This window comes from Sinocyclocheilus rhinocerous, unplaced genomic scaffold (genome assembly GCF_001515625.1).
Source record: "Sinocyclocheilus rhinocerous isolate Xijiao unplaced genomic scaffold, SAMN03320098_v1.1 scaffold1053, whole genome shotgun sequence".
Classification (NCBI taxonomy): domain Eukaryota; kingdom Metazoa; phylum Chordata; class Actinopteri; order Cypriniformes; family Cyprinidae; genus Sinocyclocheilus; species Sinocyclocheilus rhinocerous.
The window spans coordinates 1551246-1576785 of NW_015638958.1; the positions used below are offsets into that span (position 1 = coordinate 1551246).

The following is a 25540-nucleotide window of genomic DNA, read 5'->3' on the forward strand; positions in this document are numbered from 1 at the left end:
CATGTGGTTCTGCTGATGCGGTTGATTTGGGGGGCACTTTGTGGTGAAGGGATGCGCTAAAACAGCATTTTTATTTTTTTTTGGAGAAGTGCAGTGTCCAGTAAGTCCCTTATCAGGCCGGACCAAGAGCTTATTCTGCATTTACCCATCACTCCATTAAAAATAAGCAACTTCTGAGAAGAGTGTTCTCCTTAGGAAACTCATATAACCCTAGAGTACATACTGTAGCATAACCTTGCATTCAACTTCAGCCCCACTTCAACCCCTTAAGTTATGTACATGCAAGCACTTATGGGATATTACCTTGCCTGGTCGTGGACTTTGGATTCTGTGCAGCAGGAGTTTCTTGGAAATTATTTTTTTTTAATTGTATTAGTTCACAGAGGACGTTTGGTTTCCTTTTTACAGGAATTATTGAAAATAAATTCAATAATATTTAAAAAAAAAAATTTAAATATATAATGCATGTGGTGTTGAAAAGTAATGAGCTGTCTTTAAAGTGCACTGCTTTTCTAATATGACAATGAGTTTTTATCAAGTGAAGTGTTAAAAAGAGGCACTTTTAGCACCTTAGTTACACAAGGTGATAGAAAAGGTGTTGCCATTATGTTTCTATCACATGCATCAGAAAGAGGTGGACTAATGCTACTGAACTGACCTAGATAAACTCAAATACATACGAAGCTGGGAAAGATGCCAAGTGTTAAAACAACAACACAGCTACCTTAAAAAACATATTTGCCTTTGACTGTTTATCTCATAGAATCTTTGAAAATGGGATCTAAATGGAGGTTAACGTTTCACAGATTTAAACGGGTTTAAAGCAACAAGTGGGCTATTTTTGGTTGAACTATGTCTTTAAGTATAATCTGTAACTGCTATAGTGAGCAACTTCCACTCTGCATATTCATGAAAATGGCAATGCTGAAAAAAAAAAAAACACTGTTTTCTCTCGCTCTCTCTCTGCAAATGTGTACATTATTGTGTAAATACCATGTTGTCCTCTGGCATGGAGGCTGCAACATAGTTCAATAAAAAAAAAACAGAACTATACCCTGAGAAAACCATCCAAAACAATAAAAACAAGGGGGCAGTCATTATCGGGACTGATGAGCAGAAGAGAATGCAGGTGTTGGAAAATATAACGGATTTCACACCTCAACGTTAAAAATATCCTGCTATAAAAGTGAGTAGGAAGGTCAGGCCGCATCATAGAAAATGTCATCTGGCCTGCTGAATTCCATTCTAAATGGGCGGCGGCAGTAGAACAGCATGAGCAGGGTTCTGACCTTTCTCAACACATCAGGGAGGAGAAATGCCAGTTTCCCGTATTCACTGACATAGCAGCATTTTAATATAGAGCAGCCTGATTATAAATGGAGCTTCTTGGGTAATGCATTCTTTTGTGGGTTATGCCCAGTAAAGCCCGAGGAGATACTGATACGCTGCTCGCTGCACTCCTCTCAAGAGGGGATGGAATGAGGTGTGTGTTTTCTCTCTACTAAACAGAGCAGATGACATATGGAGGTGATTAGAGCAGTGATGAATTCGTTATGCCCACCCATAGTTCTTCTGCGTGAGAATTTCCATAGATATGATTACCTGGTGTTCATATGTGGAGTCCCAAACCACAGAAAGAGTTACCAATTGTTACTGATAGACATTAAGCCAGCATCTGAAATGTTAGTTTGTTTGAGTTTCCCCTCTTTTCTTCGCTTTCAAATGGCTTGTAAAAGTGTCGTGCGCATTTTACTTTCACTTTCAAAGTGACGCAATTCGGCGTCAAGCAGCAATAAAACCGATAACCTGCACAGATTCAAAAACACAAACATTTACATTTACAATTAATCTGTAGTTTCTTTAATAGAGAGAACTCTAATGCACTTGGAAAGAGGAACGTCCCTTCACTTCTAAATTAAAGACAGCCATCTCGGCTATAAACAAAACCTTCACCAAATATAAAAAAGTAAGTCAATCTCTGAAGGTTTTCAAAAAAAATCAAGTGGGGAAAAAAGGGGAAAAGAAAAAAGGTGCCAAGTGGGCTGCAAAAAATAGAAGAAAAATGTAAGTAAATCTCCAGAAGCGTAAAAACAGGCACAGAAAAACACACATCTGCCACAAAACTTCTTTAGTCCATCTGAAGGAAGAACTGAATCTTCATAAAAAAGAAAACCGTCTGCAGTAAGCAAACTTCATTTTCTATAAACATCTGCTGGGAACAGATTTGAGAACAGCGCAGGTGGAGATTTGACGTACTGACTGTGACCCTTCGAAGAAAAGTTTCTGGACCGCAAACTTGATCTCCCAGCATCTCTCAGGTGTGAACTCATTCTAGATTGTTTTTACTGGCTGTGCAAGCTCAATGCTGAAATACTGATCTGGGGGAAGTGGTGGATGCAACAGCAATAAAACCGATATCCTGCACAGATTCAAAAACACAAACATTTACATAAATCGTCTTTCTACAGAGGGGAAAGTAGAAGGCCAGGGAATTCAGCCCACTCAGTCATCAGTATTCAACGTACAAACTGGAAACGGCAAAGCACCCAAGGCAATCGAAGGTTCATTTTAAAAGCACCTGTTAATATCAGTCATTTTTTACCAAGATAAAAGATTAATCTGTAGTTTCTTTAATAGAGAGAACTCTAATGCACTTGGAAAGAGGAACGTCCCTTCATGTGGCTAATGTGTTTTATATTGCGTTTAAATGGTCTGGTGGCGCACTTGTGTTTTTTTTTTAAACGGCTAAATATAAAGCCATCATGGACCATGATAATCAATCAAGTGGCATTTGAAACAGAGTGATGATCTAGCTCCTATCCAACCAATTACCCAAAGAAATAATAATTATTTCTAATAATTAATAATAATAAATAATAATAATATTTGCAAGTGCCAATTCTATCTCAGTCTAATAAAATCCTGATTTAGGATCAGAGAGAAGACTTATAAACTCACTCATGATGAAAGTGGACAAAAACATTCTCAGATCAACAACTCAAATTTAAGTTTTCTGATAAAATAACATGAATCATGTGCCTTATATGTGCATCACTGAGGCAATTGAATAGCCAAAGCATGACATAGCAAAAGCCTCCAACACGCCTGCCAAATAGAGACAACCACTTCCCTAACAGTTATTAATAGGGCTCCAAAGCATATTTACAAGCACCTATTTCACACAGTTTATACTGAGACCACTAAACGATTTTCACATTTCACCAAATTACAAATGCTACACTGAAATTTAGTACTGTGATAGTTAGAGTTCATTTGACTAAAAGTAACTAGAAAACATTATGGATACATTCCAAACATGGTGATAATGTCTAAAAATACAGCTCACTAAATTGCAAAAGCTATTTTGATAATATAAATAAAAAAATAAAAGATAAAACAAGATTCAGAACTGACAGACAGATCTGCTTCAGGTTGTTCAGGTTAGCTGGATAACGCCTACACACTACAATTGTTAAATGGTGCCATGGAACTGGACTGAGATCAAAACAACATCCAAGACATTGTAGGGCTTTTTTGTTCTTGAGCCATGCAACTATTTATTTGGTCTCTGGGTCACTGTCCTGCTTGAAAGATGAACTTTCTTCCAAGTTTTTTTCAGTAGACTGAAAGAGTTCTTGTTTTCACAGCAGAGTGTGATGGACAACTTTTCCTGTATGTCTGGGTGGTTTGATGTTGCATCAACTTTCACACAACTGAACCAACAGTGCTCACTGGGACACTCGAATAGAGTTTTGAACTCTTTTTAACTTATGGATTTATTTCTCTCTCCTATACTTACCTTCAGTTTTTCTAGGGGTGTCAAAATTAATCGTTGCATCGCGATGCGGACGTTTCTGCATCAATGCAGTAATAGACCATAATTGATTATAGCCTTCTGACGTCATTCACATTTGTGCTTGTCACGCGAGTATTAAAAATGCACTCTCTATTTTTAAATCGGAGCTTGGCTTTTTCCCACATATGGCACGTGTGCGCGCTAGAGACAATCGCGGCGGGCTTCATTGCACAGGATATGCACTGTGAGACATGTGCGTATTGCTTGACTGTGCTTCCATTCACTGTTATTTCAGTCTTTTACTTTAGATGTGCTTTTATTTATGCCGTTTGGAATGCCGTAGCCTAAGCATTACATGCACGAATCTCCCGTACTGACAGACTTTCACATGCGCTTTAGGGCTGGGCGATATGTAAAAAATATCTTATCGATAATCACCTTTAAAAATATCGTGATATCCGATAATATCGTCTACCTAAGCCCCACCTCCACCACCCCCCGTCGAGACAACATTGCCGACATGCACCATAAACACACACCATGTTAAGGTTTGGTGTTAATTATTGGCACAAAGTTTGGTTTTACTTTTCTTAGTTTGCTTAAACTAACAGAAAACATTAACTTTGCTGTTATTTTGTGTTGCTAATAATTTTCACTCTGTTCTTATCAAATTTGTGTTTGAAATGAATTTAGTTTTGTGAGGAGAACTGTTGAGGAAAAATAATAGAACCCAATTTTAAGTTCATCGTGGTAAAGTTGTACATTCTGGCGATGATTGTAAGAATGATAAATGCATATTGATGTCATATAATAATGTCTTGAATAAAATGCCTATTTTCCGATGTTTCTCTTTCTTTTTGGCATTATCGCCTGTGTAGATTTCATGATGGTAAGTTTAATTTCCTTAATTATATTGCAGCGTTGTTTTTAAACTTGTAGTCAAGCTATAGCGTATTTGATATTTATCATGTATGACTAAAATCATGCAGGGATTAAAAATGAATTCGGAGCAAAAATGTTAAGGTTTTTTTTTTTTCCTTTCTGGTAGCCTGCTAGTTTGGAGGTCTCTTTTGGCCCGTTTTTAACGAAATAAAAATAACTTAACATAATAAATAATTATTTATTTAGAAGCAGGCTAATTTAAATTTCACTTTTGTATTGTAATTTTTATAATTTTTATTTTATTAATCAAAATACAACGCCCACAATATAATATTAAGTGTTGGGCTAAAAGATGCAAAAAGATCTGTATGGGGCTGTGTAAAATATTTTTTGCAACTTACTAGTTTTATCATTTGTCATTTTTTTCCCCGATAATGTCGATAATCGTCTGTTACCTGACTGTTGACATCGACATCACGATACTTACGAGACATCATTGATATACGATAATATCGTCATATCGCCCAGCCCTAGTGCGCTTTGTGCTTGTCCTGAAGCTTGTGGCTGCGGTTAAATGCACTTGCATCTACTTTTATGATACGAAATTGATGTAAACAATCAGTTATGTTTTCAGAACAGGACAAAACATCTGATATGTCGAAATAGATCTGTGTATTAGTGTGAATGCAGCCTATTAAAGCTGCCACTGTCCATGATCTCATCAGTAATAATCAAATGGCAAAAACAAACAAAAAAAAACAAACCTTTTTTACTCAACTATGATTAGCCTATCTGTAAACTTTCGGATACTTAAAGCACTCCCAGATAATGAAAGTGCTTTTTGTTTATCCCTTGTAATTGTATTTTCCCCCTTTATTACTTTATATTTGCTTGTATGATTTAAAAGCTATATTTACTTTTAATTCTTAACAATAATTAATCAATTATATATTAATTAATATAATATTAATAAGTAATTAACAATTATTTTAAAAAGTAGCCTGCTTATATAATTTAATAAAAATGCACAAAATAAATTTGATATAATCTTGATGCATCGTGATATCGAATTGAATTGAATCGTTGGCATGATAACCGTAATCGAATTGAATCGTGAAACCAGTGCCGATTCACACCCCTAAGTTTTCCACAGCAATCCTTCAGTTTCACAGGATTGCTTTTTTAACCAATGAGCTCTCCACGACCTCTGAGATCACAGAATAAAGATTTTTGAAAGATTTTAGATACAGACCAATTTGCTAAAGAATCACAAACTGATTTGTGAACCATTCTAACTAACTCACTGAAGAGAACTGACTGAGCAATTCATTCACAAACCAAAAACTATGGCTTACTATCAAGTTTTACTCTACACAAGAGCAGATAAATATTTTACAGAAAAAGTAACTTTCATGAGCTTTCCCAAGTCTAAAAAAAACACCAGTTTTTGGTATTTCCATGACTGAGGGAAGCCTTGATTCACTATCTAAATAATGATCTCCACCTTTGGGAATTTAAGGAAATGCTGTAGCTACCTTAATGATTCACATGTAGAAAGCAATCATGTCATTAATTCAATTGCTTTTCCAACTGTGTAAATTTAGAGCTGCTACAACACAGAAATGGAATACTTAAAAAAACAGCACAATTCAGTTTAGGAACATTTCCTAAAAAAAAAATAAAAATAAAAAAAAGAGAAAAACATTTGTAGCATTTGTAATTGAGTAAAACGAGGAAACTGGCTGAACGTCTTAACACCTCTGAATGAATAAGTCTGCAAGGCAATTCATACTTCATGTCTAAAATATGATTCACTTACCCAATTCAAACATTTCAAACCCTGCTAAATAGTCTGCCGTTATGCCAAAAAACCAGGAGTCTCAACCAGGCTGGTGGGCATCATTATAAGCTACCAACCCTTGAAGTGCTGAGCTGAGAATTTGTGGGATCGCATCTTGATTTTTTTTGCTTTTCTACTGTAGAGAAGGAAATTTACAGGCCTGTCACCGTTATGCAGCCAGAGGCCAGAACTGGGATTAATCCAACCTGTGGTGGTGCCTATGGATCACCATAAATCTTCCCTGATTGAATGTAAATTGGAAAACTATGTATGTCGGTATACATCACTGGCATAAAGTACGTGCTGCCGCCCGCAGGTCTGCCTCGCTAAAATATGCAAACCTAGTATTCCACGATCGTGTCCGTGTGTGCCGGTTTCATGCCTTCATGTGCATGCATGTAGGGCACAATATTTATGGGCAGTGTGGTGGCTTACACATTTGCATTATAAATCTCAATTACACTGCATTATTTGCTCAGCACTGTGCTCAGACGAAATCCTCACAAGTTGCCCCTGCAGAATCTGCTCGTAAATTCTTAATAAACTGCAGTGCAGACCTTTGTGTGGCAATGACCTAAATCCTGCATTCTCCTCATCTATGCACTACACTAATTTCTTTCAATTTTAATCGAGCTCTGTTCCAGCCATTAAACTGATTATTAAACCGGCCCAAACATTTCTGGCAGCATCTGCGATGATCCAAAAACATCTACATACAACAGCTAGATGTTGTGAAATGGATTCAGAAGGCCTGATTCTCAGACAAGACGCACCTCCCGCTGATTTTTAAAAGGCCTCTCTGTACTCATCAACGAACACCCACACTATCCGCTTGGGTACCGCTGTCTTGTTTGCATCCTTGGTTGGCCTCCAGATGCAGAGGAGTATGTTTTGTCACATCCTCATTTTGATTAGTTAGGTTTAAGTAGTCGAGCTTTCTGCTAGGATGCATTTGTGAAGAGTTACGCAATTCAATCCATGCTTTCAACATTGATTCCCCCCCCCAAAATCTTATTTCCCCCATTCTGCATCATCTTGTTTACCTGTACAAGATTTCTAAAGAATGCTGTTTTTGGCATATTCAACTTTCACTGATATTTTTGGCCTATCAACACATGGCGGCTCTGTTGTGGTGTCTGTTGGCAATCTCAGATGTAACAAAAGTACATGACATGACAAACTAGACGAGCAGTCAGGAGTGATGCTATAGCCCACCGCTGTGTATTCTGTGGCAGGGCTTTGAAATGACAGAGAGGAAGGAGGACAGAGAGTAGGGGAGGAGTGCTACAATTATTTGCTTTCCATCCCTCCGCAGGCTTTCTGAATCTGATGATTCATCCTTCTGTATAAGAAACTGCTTCCCTTTGTTCATTTTTCGGCAGTAAGCCTCTGGCAGCCTCGTCTGCACAAGAAGGTGTGAGGAGCAGTCTAAATATAGTTTGGCATAAACATATATAAAAGAGAAAAAGAAAGCTGCCACCTGGTAATTATGCTGCTAATTAAAGACGAAGCACACTTAAAGGATTCAGGTCTCACTTGGGGCTTTCCAGCCCTCATTCCTTTCCCTTTTTCTTCACCTACTGCCCTTAATTCCTCTATTTGTAGGCAGGACAAGAGGAAGGGGGACCAATCGGGGCTGGGCTGCATGTCAGGAGTTGCTCACACCTGTTTAAAAGCAGGGGTCGCACTAGGACAGACATCTCCTCCCACAACCAATGCACTTGCTAATGCATACAGCAATCCCTACTTGCACTCACCCAGCATACAAAATGAATTTTGCCAAGTACTAAATATGAATAAAAACTGTCTGTTCTTGAGACTGGTGTAGAGAGATGAAGACTTGCTTGTTTCACAAATATGCAATGACAATCTAAATTCGGAGAGATTTAAAAAATAAATAACAAATTTCATATTCAAATATTAAAATATAACGGTATATAATAAAAACTATGTAAATAATATTAGTAGCACTAGTAGTAATACATTAATTTTTTTATTACTAGTTACAATATTGTTATTAAATTATATATTTAAATAAACTGTTAAAAAAAACAAGAATAAGAATAATACAAAAAAATGTAAATTATGAGCAGTGAAATCTCATCACGCCTGTCTTTGGCACGTGTCGTGAAGTTCATTTTAAATGCGTCCTACATGCAAATCAATCCCATTACTCAACAAATTGGAAGGTTCAGTATAATGGACACCGTTTACAAAACATAATGCATTTTCATTTATGTGCCAGTTTGTGCAGATAAGCAAACACATCCACAGACACAAGCACCTGCACAGTACCCATCTATTTTCTGCAGGGGATATCATTGTATTCACAGCACTGAATAAGAAACATCAAAGACTTTGCAGGACGTGGCTGTCTATGAAAGCTTTCACCATCTCTGAACTGGACATTTAGTATTCCTCTCCAATTGGGTCGGCATAGGTAGCATTACTACAGACTTGAAAAGTGGAGCTGCTTCACGTCGGATCAAAGTGCAATCTAAATAAAATATAAAAAGTGCAGAGCTTCGGTTTGCATGAAGGCTGCTTATTATGCAAGTTTATGTTAAAGGAATCTTTTTGAAAGCACACTGCAGATGTTCACAGGCACGGCTAATTAACAGCCATAACCATGCGGCAAAATAGGATAACGCCGCGTATCTTTACATTCCCTCCCTGGGTGCTGCACTTGCACTGCATGGGCAAAACGTGCTTGCAAATGCATGAACTCAAGAAATTAACATCTAGCGTGACCCTGAGCTTCACAAGTTCTCGCCGCTAACCCTTTAGCTTAATGCAGTTCAAAGTGTAAAAGCTATTGACACATCAAACTGGTAGTCTGCATGCTGTATGGTGATGTTAGCACAGCGTGACGTACTCTTAATTAAATGACAAACTGAGAGGAGAGGCCTTCGTGGAGGGATGAGTGATGGGTGATGATTCTGCCATGCAAAACCCCCTTCCCGAGCTCACAATATCACTTTCAACAACGCTATTGAGAAGGAAAAAAAATATCTAAAAGAACCATTGCAGCACATACGCCGGTTTGATGTTTACTGGAAATGTTTCCATATTATTTTCACGAAGCCTGTGAACCTGTCATTGTCACTCAGCTTCAAGAATAAGAAGAGCTTTCCAGGAAAATACGTGTCGGACTACAGGGATTGGATTTACAGACCCGCAGTGCCGTCTTTTGCATCATGGTCTCAGTCACAATTTTCGAAAGGTGCTGGGAAAAAGCCAGGGATAGGAGTTGGCTGGGAGATAAATTATGCAGTTGCGTTTCACTGGAGTGCTTCATAAGGATTAAGATTTTTAAATGAAAAACAAGAGCATGGATAATTCACCAAGAGAAGAGATCTTTTTTTCCTGCAAAACAGACTTGAGTTCAACTTACTTGATCCGCAATAGCGCGGCCAAGCTTGTCCATTCTTGATCCGGCTTCGGCAATCTTCTTCGCAGCACTAATCACATCAGAGGTGTTTTTGAGTGGTCCTTTACCCCTGGGGGAAAAAAACAGCAGTTTCATTCACAGTTACTGTTCTGTGTGCAGTCTTATGTGACGTGCTAGTGAGTATGTGCGAGCATGGGTGATACATATCAAAACGTCAACACGTTCAACAGATAAGAATGGCTGCTCATATTGACAAGGTTGATGAAAAAAACAGGTTCTTGTTTCACAGCCTCACACTCACAGGAACAGCGCAGCGTGAACAGGGCTTTTTGGGCAAGACGAGATCAATTCGCTTCCAATTGATTAATCTCATTAAGGAGGAACATCCCTCTCCAACACGCTTCCATTCACTAGTAGCTTGAAGACTTCGAGGGGGGTACGAATGAATGAGATACGCATAGACAGACAGATGGTGTGAGCTAGCAGCAGCTCCCACCCACTTCTGTGATGTCTGGTCAGCTTCCTGGGGTCACTGCCACTTCAGTTCATTTAATAGTTCTGGCCTCATCCATCCCAGCTCACCCCCCCACAGCTCCCTGGTTACGATCAGGCCAGCCATTTGCCAGTTCTGTGTGCCCACAAGGGACTGCAGGGCACAGTTGGCAAGTGGCGCAACCTGGATTCAAAGCTGCTCTCTTCAGGCTAAACTGAACAATCCAACCCACAACAGATGGAATTTTGTGTTTTTGCTCTCTCTCTACACTCACCCCTCCCTTTTACTCTCTCTCTCTTTCTGTGCCGCTCAGACAGGGTCCTCCTGGCAGCATTGCATCTATCAGAACAGTCACAGGAATTCACTAGAGACACCATCTCAAAAAGAAAATGCACCCCACAAAGAGCAACCAACACATCTAACATTTTGAAACTATTTTGATGTTGCTTTGGTGGTGGCCCATCCACAACCTGCCCTAGGTGAGAGTGTGGCCACTACAAGGTGACTGTCGAGCAAGAGTGACTTCATCTCACTTGACAATCCCCACACTCAGATATGCAAATCTGATTGAGTGCCCATGAATTAGCCACTGATACTGGTTCCAGATGGGGGTAGTGCAAGAGTGTGTGTGTGCGTGTGTGTCATAACTGCTCAAGCACTGGACCACAGCATGCACAGACAGGTGGCTCCAAAATATGTGACACGAATCCAGGCGACACATGCTTTATTCATGAGCAGAAAGGGACATAAGCAGAATTGGTGGCAAGCCGCTTCTCTGCAGATATTGAGGCTGGATAAAGGCTCCCGAAATCAATTTCCTTTATAGCATTAACCTTCATGGGACTGTGTACCCATCCAAGGTCGATGGGCAATAATTTGGGCGTGGACTGAATTAACTTGCCGAGACCTTTTCTGCACATTTCTGCAGGTGACACATCAGCACCGATTGCCATTTTTCATGCAAATGCCACCAAATCTGTGCAACCACACTGACAGATGTACTGCAGCCTTGTTGCTTTCTTACTCGAGACAATGACAGATTTCTGGGGGCCTTCAACAAGAGGCATGAGTGTCACCTTCAATGAAAACAATACCATTCTCCTGCCTAAAACACAAAACAGCCGACAGATACATCATGTTTAGGGCACTAATGAAAATAGTTGATGAACATTTTAATGAACATAATAAATATATGTTATTAATAGGTAATGATAACTTTTGATTAAAGTTTTTTTTAAATTGTAAAAATGCAGAAAGTTTTCTGTAAGGGGTAGGGATAGGATTAGCTTATATAAAAACAATAGAAGTCTATGTAATGTCCCCATTTAGATGTGTGTGTGTATAGTTTGCATTCCCCATGTTTATTTTTTATATATAGTAATATAGTAATATTAGGGCTGTCAATAGATTAAAATTTTTTATCTAATTAATCACACCCTTTTTCTGTGATTTCACACTTCATGAAATTAAGCACAGACCATTTATCTTGTTGATGCAAAAAAAAAAAAAAACTAAACCAACCGCCTGCTGACTGCATATATTTACTACAGCAGTGGTTCTCAAACCTCCATGAAGTAACCCCAGCACTGCACATTTTATATGTCTCCCTATATCTGACACACCCACTTCAGGTCTTGCAGTCTCCACTAATGAGCTGAATGCATTCGCTTACTGGATCATTGGACTGAAAACTTTCCTGGAGTTTAGCAGCTTAAAATGATCTGATCGCAAGCAGAGAAGCAAAAGTGGGTTAAAGGGTTAGAATAGAAATTGTGCTTCAGTAATTTTGCGTTAATTGCGTTAAATTATTTTAACGCGTTAAGGATTGTAAAATTAATCGCATGCGTTAACGTTGACAGCCTTAAGTAATATTACTATTAAGTGTAAATTTATATAGTAAGAAGTGTACACATAATACAGGTTTTCTTTATATTTAAGAAATTAATTGTGGTGGACAAATTTTTGACATATCAGTATTCAATTGTTCACTGCACTGGGGAGGAATGGAGACTTGTTCCTGAACAGGAGGAAGCAGCAAACAAAGCTGCTTTTACCATATTCTTGAGATAAGGCTGAGTGACAGCCAACCTACAGTCATTACTATGTGTGCAATATTGGCGAACGGTGTCCTCAGCATGATCCACTTTAAAAAGGGGTCTTGGTTAGCATAGGCAGGGAGAAGCGATAGTCCAAGACATTTTCCATCTCTGTCTCTCTCGCTCGCTCACACACACACACAGACACAGTGTCCTCTGGGAGAGCAGATGGCAGTCACTCTCAGGTCTGCGGCACATGAGCGTGCTCTGTTACACCTAAAATGACCTTTTCCCTGATTCTGTCAGCATACAGGGGAAGAATTCAGGTGACCTTTCCTTGCGCCAGCAGCTCCTGCCCTTTGTTGTTTTTAAATCAAATCTTTTTTTTAAGGTCGAAAGATTTGTTCCCTTTCGAACCCTTTCTTTTGGGATCACGTATGATGGAAAGACAATGAGGCAAGCAAATGAGGCAGGTAAAAAGCCCACGAAAAAATATCCACAGCTGATTTGCTTCCACTGAGAAGGGAAAAAAGGCTCTATGAGACGGAACAGTGCTTGTCTCAGTTAATATTAGACCTTACTAATTGATGGCCGATTTAGGTAAATGACAGGGGGAAATTAGGTATAAAAAATAACAGATTTCACCAGTCTCTCTTCCAATATTCGAAAAGATTTCCCTCTAAAAAGGCTTGTGCACATTTCATTTCCAATGCAAACTGCCATACAAACCAATATAAAGCTGAAGCACTGAGCCGGGACGCAGTGAAACCGGAGCAATAGTGCATGGCCAGAGAGGTCTATTGAGTTGAGTCTAAAAGAGATGTGTGTGTATGTGTGTTTGAGTGATCTTTGACAGGCATTCGAGCAGAGAAGAGGGTGGTTTGAGCTCACCTGGTGAAGTCTGTCATCTCCATCATGATCATGCACATTTGCTTGGCCAAAACGATGATGTCATTTCCGCTGTCATCCCACTTGGATACCTCGGCGTCCAGCTTGCTCTTCTCCTCCTGGAAACTGGCCACCTCCTCTGCAATCTTCGCCTTCTGCTCCTGGGGTAGCTGAGCCATGATGGCCTGCCAATTCCACAGAGAATCTCATATATAACACACCGCACATAAATCTGCTCACAATACGCTGATCTATGACTGTTAATGAGGTGAAGAGATGACAAAGGATATGCAATTAAAAAAAGAAAATTGATGTTCAATCCCCCTTCCTGCTTCTTTCTTTGCTTCTCTCTTACACCTTCCTTTGTCCTTCTCTCGCTCTCTCTTTCTCCCTCTCATTTCTTGCATGACCGGCCCGGTCTGAGCGAGCAGGAGAGATTTTACAGCTTTGGCTGGTGGCGTATGGGCTATGAAACATTCCTCTAATTCTGTAAAAGGTTCACAACCTTTCAGAACTATGCTGAGCAATGCTTTCTGCAGCCTCAATAGCCCTACAAAACTCGAATGATGAGGCCTGTTGAATATGTGCCACTGCATTCAGCACATCAAAGATGAACAGAAAACAAACTTGATCTTTTTTGTTAAATAACACGCGTGCCAACTAGCTGTGATGCAATACCTTGACAGGCACAAGGGCATTTTTTGGTCAATTTGAGGCGTCACGCTCATTAATCCCATCTGTCAAAACTCAGTGGTCCGATATATATATATATATATATATATATTCTGTTCAAAAGTTTGGGGGCAGCACAACCGTTTTCAACATTAATAAGAAATGTTCCTTGAGCACTAAATCAGAATATTACAATGCTTTTTGAGTGACTGGAGTAATGGCTACTGAAAATTCAGCTGTGCCATCATAGGAATAAATTACATGTTAAAAATATTCAAAAAGAAAAGTTATGTTTTATGTTCATTATGTAATATTTTACAATATTAAGTTTTTTACTGTATTTTATCAAATAAATGCAGCCTTGGTGAGCATAATAGAAATATATTTCAAATTTAAAATATTTAGAAAACAAAACAGTAGTGTACACAAATTAATTAATCAATTTTTTTTAAATTATAATAATAATATTCATTTATTCATTTACGTATATAAATGCACGTGTGTCTAAAATTATTTGTCGCTGGATATATGCTGCATCACACCTGGTTAGGACATGCTGAACAATGATTACCTATATATAAAAAAAAAAAAACCTGCCTTAATTGAAATAAACCTTTCTGGCAAGTTCTCACAAAGAATTTAATTTTTCAGCCTCATAAACTCAATTTTCTCTTTAAATTTGGAGCACCGGCACACACGTGGCACACATTTGTGCATTAACTGAGTGACTGGGATTCCCACTGGAGCTAGGGACTAAATCAAAAGCCTCTGGGGGGCTGAAACAGGAGGCTGGACAGTGATTACAAACTTATATAATCACATTCTCACTCAAGCACAACCTCCACTGCCCAGTTTTCTACAACTCTCTAAACAAAAATACTACTCGCTTCCCCAGCAACAAGGTTCAACGGAAAATGTAAGTCTTCTGCAGCGCTTTTATCTTTAACAAGAGCTTTCTGTTCAAGTCTTGAGCTCTTAAAGTCTCCTGCCATCCCCTAGACGATTAGAGCTGAATATTTTTTCAGTATTTTTTTCGTTTTCATCAACATGCTCACATCACTATGGAAAAGGAGGGTGAGAGGTCTGTAATTATATTCGTGCGAGCTTGGGGAACAAAGAATATGCGAATGGCACAGCGGCTGTAAATATGACAGCCTTACACGACCAGGAACAATTCTTATTGACAAAAGAAAATCCAAAATTTTTAAATGCATTTTTAAAAAAAAACTTGGGCCACATATTGCTTTCCATTTGTGCTGTCACACAAGGAACTCTGAAGAAGTGCTCGCAGGAATAGCTAGCACTCTTACTAACAAGATCCCCAAACACAACTTGGTTCCCGTTACCCCTCTCTCACAACGCTGAATTTAAAAAGGAAAACAGGATGCCAATCATCGGCAGTGTCTACCATCACCACAGCTGTGGACTAGAGAATATATTCAAACTAATAACAAAATAATAATAAAAATATATATATTCCCTTTTCCTTCCAGCTATGTAGGGACGGATTTTCATAAGCATTACCAAGGCAACAGAGGAGGATGTGAAGGGAGGGGTGAGAGAGGAGGAATGGAGGTAGAGAGGGGGCGAGGTTTGATGTCTGTTTCGCTGGTGGCAACATCAAGAGCGCTGTTGACACAAAATCTGTACAGAATCTTAAAAACACTGATTCAGAGTTTCTGTGCTATTGGTGATTAACAGTGAAGCAAAGGTGGATTTGGCCGTGATGCTGCAAATCTTACCGGTGAATAAAGCGTTTAGCACCTCGCAACCCTGTCTACGACTCTTTAAATAGATTGTGATAAATTTTCATTATAGAAACACTGAAAAAGATGGAAATTACTACATCCCTGGACAGATTCCATACAAGTATCTACAAAGGAACCTTACTATCTTGTCATTTTAGGATCGAGTTGGACACCTTTTGACATCCCTTAGTGGCTCCATAAACTGGCCGACCATGAAACCAAAGCTGTGAACTACAAAAGCCCCAACTCTCACCCGAGCACTTTGTCCGGCGATGAGCTGATCGTCTTCTGTCTGCACGCTGGTCCTGCTACGAGAATCAAAGTCTTCCGTCTCAAAGTCAGAGTCGTCCAGTTCCTCTGGGGTCTGTGGGGGATATAGAATATAGAAAAGATAAAGAAAAGCATTAGCAAGCTCTTTCAACAACTCAAGTCACTTAGGGACTGCAGCAAAAGCTTAAGGCCATGATACACTCACAGCAAAGTTCTTTCTCGTTGGGTTAAAAAGTAGCACGAAATACCTTTGCCTTGGTATACTGTTAGCAAACAGGGATGCCATTTGGCATTTAGACGAGCTAGTAAATTTTTGCCGTGCACTTTGCTATTCTTCTTGTCTGGAATGTTCGCTTAGGCAAGTTGTTTCAAATTCTTTAAAACTGTTCTCATATTGTAAATAAAATGTTACATTTTCTAAATGTTAGTAGTGATGCCACTCAATATTGATAAGTTGTGGATGATTGCCTCTGCTAAGTGATTGCTTAAAGGGATAGTTCACCCAAAAATGAAAATTCTGTCATAAATTACTCACCCTTGCGTCGTTCCAAACCTGTAAGACCTTCGTTCATCTTCGGAACACAAATTAAGATATTTTTGATGAATTCTGAGAGCTCTCTGACTCTCCCATAGACGGCAAGGATCCTTACACGATCAAGGCTCAGAAACGTAGCAAGGACATTGTTAAAATAATCCACGTGACATCAGTGGTTCAACTGTAATTTTACGAAGCTACGAGAATACTTTCTGTGCGCAAAGAAAACAAAAATAATGAATTTATTAAATTGGTCTCCTCCGCGTCACCCTATAGCACCATTTTAGAGCGTATCATACGTAAACAATGTATGCAAAGTATGTCCACGGATACGTTGTTTACATTCAGATCAAAGCGTAAACAACGTATCCGCGTACGGTGCTGCTGACACAGAACAGCATACGTTCACAAAAAGTATTCTTGTAGCTTTGTAAAATTACGGTTGAACCACTGATGTCATGGATGGATTATTTTAACGATGTCCTTGCTACGTTTCTGAGTCTTGATCGTGTTAGGATCCTTGATGTCTATGGGAGGGTCAGAGAGCTCTCAGAATTCATCAAAAATATCTTAATATTTGTTCAGAAGATGAATGAAGTAGGGCTGGGTGATAAATTGATAACGATAATTATCGCACGATATAAATTGGGTCGATACATTTTCTATATAATGTTTATGAGGCAAAGGTGAAACGAAAGAGCGCAACTCATTTGAAGCGCGTCACTCGGACCGTTTATCCGCTTGGATCAAAGTTTAAACGGCAGTATGGCGCAAGCTTCACTGGAGTAGATGTGTTCACTCGCTGATGAGTCTCCATCAAACGGTGCTGTGAGATCCAGTGTGAAGCGCTTGCATTCAGCGAAGAACACAAATAACTCTGTTTACAGCCAGACGAAACAGCGCTGACACATAGGAGAAACACTGTGCGCAACGATACAGTTAGAAGACTTTTTAATCTACAAATTGCCATCATTTACCATGGATTTTCTGTAGTAGCACTAACTGCAACATGGTATTGTGTCAGAAATGTGGGTATTTGTGTCGAATTTATATTATTAATGTAGACATGGTTTAAATGTATTGAAGGAGGAGTAATGGAATATAATTACAATATTTTTTTTTGTGATTAAACTATAGCGTTTATGCATTTATACTAAATTTATTTAGACTAGCTATTGCAAGGCTCGAAATTGCGACCATTTTGGTCGCATATGCTCCCGAAATTTAATCTGTGCGCCATGATCTAAATGTATGCTACTATAGAAGACCAGTGGTTAATAAAAATAAAAAAAAACTCAAACAGTCAGAATAATTAAATTTCACCATATAAAAATGAGGTTGCTACAATACTTAGGCTACGTTCACACTGTCAGTTTTTGGGATTGACAACTGCATTTTCTTGACGGGAGCGGCTCCGGTGTAAAACTGACGGGATCTAAAAATTTCAGGTGACAGACACGCAGCTCATTTCTCCGTCGTCACTGTAAGTTACCGAAAACACACATGAAAACACGTAACACACGTTAGACACGCGTTTGTGCGGCAGAGCGGCTCCCTCTCGCACTGTATGACGTGACAGACAACTAGTTGTCCAGTCCTGTTTTGAACATTAAAGCATGTCAACATATTCTGTTACACCAAATACACAAAATAATGATCTTTAAAAAAGCATCATATGACCCCTTATTTGGGTGGAGAGCGGAGCATTTGAATCGTGCGCAGAACACAAAACTGACGGGAGCTTCTCCGGTGGAAAACTGACCAGATCTAAAATGTTCAGATGACACGCAGCTCATTTCTCCATAACTGTAGACGTGCGTTTGTGCGGCAGAGCGGCTCTCTCTCGCACAGTATGATGTGACAGACAACTAGTTGTCCAGTCCTGTTCCATTCACACAGCGCGTGTGTTCCGAGAATGCGGTTGTGAGTCCTGAAAATTTACGGGTGTGAGTTCGGTTACAGAATGCGGTTGTCACGCCCGTAAATAACCGAACTGTGTGTGAACGTAACCGTATTAAGGACTCAAAAACAGGACTGACAACCGTATTCTGCTGATGTGTGAACGTGGCCTTACAGATATTACTGATTTTGATAATGAACAAATCTACATCTGCATCCTAACTTAAGCTACTATTAAATGTGTATTTCTAAGAAACTAAAAAAATTATATCATTATTAATATTATCAGGCAACACAAACTTGTTTACAAGTTTAAACAATATTACTCATTAGAATGTGCAGAACTATGAAATAATTTTTTTTCTATAAAGATATTTATTTTGTTAAGGAAAAATTACAGGAAAAGTGTAAAGAATTCAAAAACGTGAAGTGTTTGTCATGTTCTGACCATAAAGAATAGTTTAAAACCACAATTAACTGTCTGATTTTTACAACTTTCACATTGGTTCAAAAATCTGCCTGAAAACTTGAAAGAAATAAAAATTTGACATTTATCGTGATAATTATCGATATCGACTGATACGAAAAAACATTATGGTGATAATTTTTTGGCCATATCGCCCAGCCCTAGAATGAAGGTCTTACAGGTTTGGAATGACATTAGGGTGAGTAATTAATGACAATTTTAATTTTTGGGTGAACTATCCCTTTAAGTGATCCAAGCAGTTTTTAACATTGCTATGTGGTTGCTAGGTGCATTTCTAATAATATTCTACTCCCTGGATAGGTCCGAGAACCTCCTTCAAGGCAACAAAAAGTGATATGTTGAAGCGTAACACTTGGCCCAAGTAATTTTAATAAACGCCAACCTCAAATTATGAGTAATTATAATAGTGATACTTTCCTTAGCAAGCACTCCAAGCATAAAAAACCTACCTATGCATTTTTAAAGCAAAAACGTAATGGTGGAAGTTTTAGCAGTAAAATGTTTCTACTGGTCAGCTGTAAAGAGAAACAGAATGATCTGGCGCACCAATGCAACGGGTACACCACGTTTTCCCTGTACTGAACTGAACTAACTCTCTTTCTCTCAAATCCCTGCACTGAATGCCAAACATGCCTCTTATAACTCTACTGCTCTATTAGTATGCACTTGCGAGCAGAGGGACCTGTTTGCAGAGGGAAATGGTGGAGAATGGGGAGGGGTGGCAGGGGGGAAGAGCCCTCACTGACAAGAAAATGCATTTCAGCTTGATAGGAGAAAGAACGAGATGTGAGAAGATACGGATGTATTATTTCGCCAGTGCTGCAAGCCGTGCTTATCCGACTGTCTGTACAATCCATTTATGAGGAGATTCTGACTGGCTCACGATGCAGCTGCTCCAATAATAGACACCTCAAGCATCCCAAAACTCTGCCTGCTGAAGATGACATCAAAACAACATACAGCCAAACAAAGTCAGTCAAGGTGTGGACGATACTTTAGAAGTGCCCAGGCTCATCTCTTACCATGTTTTGCTGTATCTAGAGAATCACACTGGTGCAAAAATTTGGATTTTAGGGTAAAAGCGCTAAAATGTAAAAGTAATACTTGTCGCTAGCAGGGTTGTGAATACGCTTTTTGAAATCTTATTTAACTCCCGAATTTAAATATAAGGAAGTAAACAAAAAGATTAAGATTTCTATTTCAATTCTATTCCAATTCCAATTCTATTCCAATTCAACTTCCTGTGTGATGCCACCCATTAAATTCGAATTCCAACCTATGAACAAGGAAGCCAATTCTGGGAATTCTAAATTTTGCACAACCCCAATCGCTAGTGTAGATCCACCGTGTGCCGAGTGATGGAAACCACAGACAGCTCAAAAATATCTACCTTGCCATCCAAGAGAATTCATCACATCTATAAACTAGGGCAGTAGTGAGCAGGCATTTGAATAAACAGTCTAAGACGCCTGAAGCAGTGTAGGTAAGGTGAGGTGCCTTTGCAGGCTACAGTAACCGCTCAGCAGCTATGAGGATCTGTGCTAAGGAAGGGCCATTAGTACCAGTGACATCCCCTCAACAGAGGAGTCGAGGGCTGCCTGCCTGTCAAATATTAGGTGACGGCCGGCCGGCAAAGACTACGAGTGCAGTACTTACCGAGGTTAAAGACTCTGTCCATCTTAAGTAGCCTAAGCCGCACACTTGTCTCTTCCGATCGAGGATTTCCTGTGCGGTGGAGAGGTTGATGCCCACTGGGCACTAGTGTTGGCTGATTGGCTAGCGCGCAAGCTCTGTCTAAAAGTATGAGCTTGACATGGCGTGCGTTTTGAGGGAATCAACTTGAAAGTCAAACATTAAAGTATGAATTTTTCTTTCTTGCTATCTCAGTGTCTGCAGGGTGTATTAAAACGGTGCTCTCTAACAAACCCCTGCGATCACCAGACCTTTGGGTGGCTTTCTTATCGGTTCGGACAAGTCGTCTCAGAACAAGGGCCCTGAAGCGCTAAAAAATACTATACAGTTAGAAAGGAACAAGACAAGATAGCAAAGGGCTAGCGCTCAAGCTCTGTCTAAACGTATGAGCTTGACATGGCATGCGTGTGGAGGGAAGCAACTTGAAAGTCAAACATTAAAAGAACTTTTTTTTTTTTTTGCTCTCTCAATGTCTGCAGGATGTATTAAAACAGTGCTCTCTAACAAACCCCAGCGATCGCCAGACCTTTGGGCGGTTTTCTTATCGGTTCAGACGAGTCGTCTCAGAACAAGGGCCCTGAAGCGTTTAAAAATACTATACAGTCGGAAAGGAACAAAACAAGATAGCAAAGATCACGCCTTTCAGCGTCGGGGGCAAGTTCAACACTCATGTTAAACCAACAGCAAACAAATAGATCCTGTCTGCCAAAAGGCCTTTTGTTTTAACCATTGAATCAATCTAGATAACTAGAGAAGGATGTCTGGAGTGGAAAATGAATGAGGCACTACAGCTCTCCTAGGATTTGAAAATAAAGGGGAAAACGCTAATTAAATCCCCTTTCTAAAAAATCAATTGCGTATTATAATGCAAATAAAATGTAAAGGATCTTAAACCCCATCTAATTTTGTGTTTATTCTAATTTAAACCCTCTGTTATTAATGAACATTTTGGAACAAGTCAGATAGTTTCTTCTGCATCAAACTAGTGAGTCGATGCGAATCGTCTTGCTACTTGACATTTGAAAAGAAAAGTTTGGTGGATGTATTCAAGCAAAGTATGCAAGTACAAAGGTGGCAAAGAAATATGATGCGATTACAATTATCAATAGCAAATATACGAGTGCGTGTAAATGCCGCCCAATTTCCGGAGGCCTTTTAATCGAATGCTACTCTGGCTTCATTATCCGGGTCGTGACCGCACTTTGCTTTAACTAAAGGCGCTAATACATTCCAACACACTTCCTCACAAGCCAATTATTCAAATCCAGTGTATATTATCTTCGCAATTAATTGAAAACTCATTAGTCTGGAACTACGAAAGACGATATTTTGCCTCAATTAATGCCTTTAACCTAGTTGTTCCGGCGAAGTGGAGTTAAGGGTCTGTGCGATTCCCTGCACAGCAAGAGAGGACTGTTGTCTGCTTATTGTCAGACTGTTAGCTAACGCTTCACTGCAAGCTAGCAACCATCTGTCCAATGTTACAGTTCAGCTCAGGGAAAGACCATTAACCCTCAGAAAACTACAGCTCTGGTAATAGTGCACATGGAGAGGGAAATCTGTTCAATTAGGTTACCATTTGCCCAAAACAAATTCACAATTAGTTTCTAATAAAGCGGCACGTATATCCACACCAGCCTTTTCATTTTTTTTCCCTCTCAAGCGCACATTCAGTTTAAGTGCAGTATTATTCTGAGTTATATATATATCCTCACAGAGCAAACCACCAATTAATCCTGCCCTCTTCTTCCCTCTAAGAGTTTTGATATACTTAATTGGAGTTTACCTCAATATTACGAGCTCTTACAAAGGGGGAAAAAAATGCAAGTGATAAACACATGGAAGGTCATAAAATTCAGAGTGCACTGGAAACCTGTGTGGGTGGCATAGATGAAGTAGTAAACTCTTTAACTGCTCTTTTAAAAGAATAGATGAAAAATGCATCCAAAAAAAAAGAGAAAAAGTAGTAATTTACTCACAATCATATCATTCCAAAATTGAACTCAGTCTTATGTGAAATACTAGAGATGTTAGGCAGAACATTCAAGCTGATCTTTTCCATACAGTAATTCAGTCATATTGACTCATTTTATTGTGCTTTTTGGTGCATTTTTTGTAATAGTAATCTGCCCTTTTGTTGTATGGAAAACAACAGCTTACATGTTCTGCCTACTACCTAACAAGTGTTTCAAGTGAGAAAGTAAACAGTACAGGGTTCAAATGACCTGAGGATGTGATTTTTATTTCTAGGCAAACCTTTTAAAATTTGGAAGAGAAACTTTTTTCTATTTAAAGGTTTCTGCTCACCCTGATCATAAGCACAGCCTTCCTGATGTCCCTCACACCATCGTATACTAGACGCGAGGCATCAATGAACTCGTTCTCATCCACTGGCTTGCTTGGGTTGGTGCTGAGAGCCTCCACGGCTGCCTCTACCTGCTCAGTGAAACGTGGCATCACTGTAAACACACACAAACACACACACACAGAAAGGACAAACAGTAAGGTCAGAAACACAGCAAACCAAGAGGAAAAAAATTTGATTTTGCTGGAAACAATTCCGTTTCAACTCAGCAAATATAAGTGAGCTGAAGTACAATTCAATCAAGACATTGCGCCTGTAGAAATATATAATTCAAATTAGATTTGAATTGAATCGACACGTCCCCCCCATCTAACATGGAACGCCTGAAACAGAGCTGAGTAAATGCAGAAATTCACGGTGGATGTGTTGCTGGATTTTAATGACTGCTCAAGGCAACTTTTAATCAGGCTTTACTTGACTGCGAGAACGGCAGATGAGTACACTTAATCCAGAGGCACCCTTAAACGAATCAATCACAAGACGGGTGGCAGCAAGACCTCAAAGCCACACAAACCCTCTCTGCATTCAAAGGCTATGGGAACTGGAGACCTTTTGAGGGTTGCTTCCTACGTGTTTTGTGGATGGCATTTACCAATTTATTCCCAAAGGATATTTAATGACAATGACTGTGTGCAACACAAATGAATACCATCCGGCCTGGAGACCACATTTAGAGCTTTGTGCTTAATGAACCAAATGAGAAGTTTTTAAGCAGTAAACCAAACAAACAGACTGGCTGTTAAAAAATTTAACTGGATTGAGATGGTGATTGCAAAAAGCTTTCATGGCTAGAATATGGTTTCTGCTTCTAGCTTATCTCTGCTGCATTTCATGCTAAATTTTTGGCTGAACAAGCACTAGGGATATTTATTCAGACTGGGCCATCTGATACCAAACCTTCATGAAATTTGGTTGGCTGATTCACCTGATTCAGCATGATCTATAGCAGTTTGCCCAACCACTTCTTGAAGCCGGCCCTCCAGCCACGCACCACCTCCCAGCCATAAAATAATAGTCCCTCCCTATAGGTGCTGAACACATCTACATTAATACTCATTCTCATTCACAATTTAGGACTGCACTGGGGAGTACAGTAGCAGGAACAGATTGAATAGGAAGATGTACATCGGAAATAAGTGAATACTTGGAATTTGCATTAACAAAAGGTATTCGGTAAGCCTTGAGGCTTACAGGTCATGAGGTTTAACAGTAATTAAAGCAATTAGTGACATAACATCGTCTTCTTTGCCAATATGGCCCATTTGTTTTAGCGCAAATCTGAACAGAGTACACAAAATGTGACATAGCATTTCCCAAGAGAAAGTCCGCAAATGAACGGGAAAATCGTATGCTTTGTCCCAGAGGAACGAACCATCTCTGTAATTTTAGTCTTAAAAAGGTTCCTGAAGGCATTCGAATGCTATTATGTAACCGCACATGAAAGTAATATTACATTTTATCTACAAGAAAAGAGTAATAGTATGCTTTATTTTCCTTATAAAGCTACAGTGCAGATACTGGTCACAGGCAGTGTCTCAAAACTTAGTGAGCTGCCTATCTAGACAGCACTTTTGGCCACAGCCATGTTATGCAACCTTGCGAGGAAGTCGATAAAGTTACTTTTATTTTTAAATCAGCAGTCTTGTACCAACATCCTACAAACCCACTCAAGGAAATTCTGGCCCAGATGGCAGCAGCGCTATTTTTGGATGCCTTTGCAGCATTTTCAGATATTAAACAAGAACAATGGATTTTAAATAGAAATTAGTCACACATACATAAGTGCAATCGCCAAAAATAATATTAAATGGATAGTTCTGACTAAGTTTGGATTGGATGAAGCATGTTCAAAGCAGCTGTTAGACCATGATAAATTAATATGATGCGATTTTAATTTTTCCTTTCTCTTTGGAGTGTTGCAAGCTCTTGGTGCATTAAGAAGATCTGTAAAGTTGCAAAGACTAAAGTCTCAAATCCAAATAGATATTCTTTATAAAAGTTAAGAGCCAACCACGCCTACCTAAAACGGCTCATTCTAACACGCCCCCACATGTCTACGTCACGATGTGGGAAGATTTGCATAACGCCGCCCAAATGTTCACGCAAAGAAAGAAGGCCTAACTTTTATTCTCACTGTAGTATGATTGCCACCGCCGCCATGTTGTGGAGACGTTGTGTGTTCCGTTATGAAAGCGAAACCCGTATTGGCCCGAATATAAGACGACCCTGATTATAAGACGACCCGGATGCAACAAATGCCTAGTTTAAAATGGGTTTTACTGGTTTTGTCTTGTTGCGCATCACAGGCGCACGTGCGCACCGGCGCTCGTCGCACACACGGCATCACAGTATGGTAAGGGGCGTAACATTTCCGTCACACGCTTGAGGTATTCGGCCAATCACAACGCACTGGATAGCTGGCCAATCACAGCACACCTCGCTTTTCAGACCGATGAGCTTTGTAAAAATCGACGCATTTCAGAAAGGCGGGGCATAGAGGAGAAACAATAACGTACAGTATGTGGAAAATAATGTGGTTTTTTTTA

At 39.4% G+C, this 25540-nt stretch overlaps 1 protein-coding gene across 1 annotated transcript in view; it reads right to left on the minus strand.

Moving 5' to 3' along the window:
• The window catches only part of LOC107750356 (catenin alpha-1), a 108537-nt gene that overhangs the window by 8089 nt on the left and 74908 nt on the right, over nt 1–25540 (minus strand). The window contains exons 13-16 of the mRNA XM_016565709.1: nt 22937–23088; nt 16000–16110; nt 13330–13511; nt 9913–10018 (exon numbers count right to left, since the gene is read on the minus strand). Coding sequence (XP_016421195.1) covers nt 9913–10018; nt 13330–13511; nt 16000–16110; nt 22937–23088 — 551 coding nt within the window. The remainder of the gene's footprint in view (nt 1–9912; nt 10019–13329; nt 13512–15999; nt 16111–22936; nt 23089–25540) is intronic.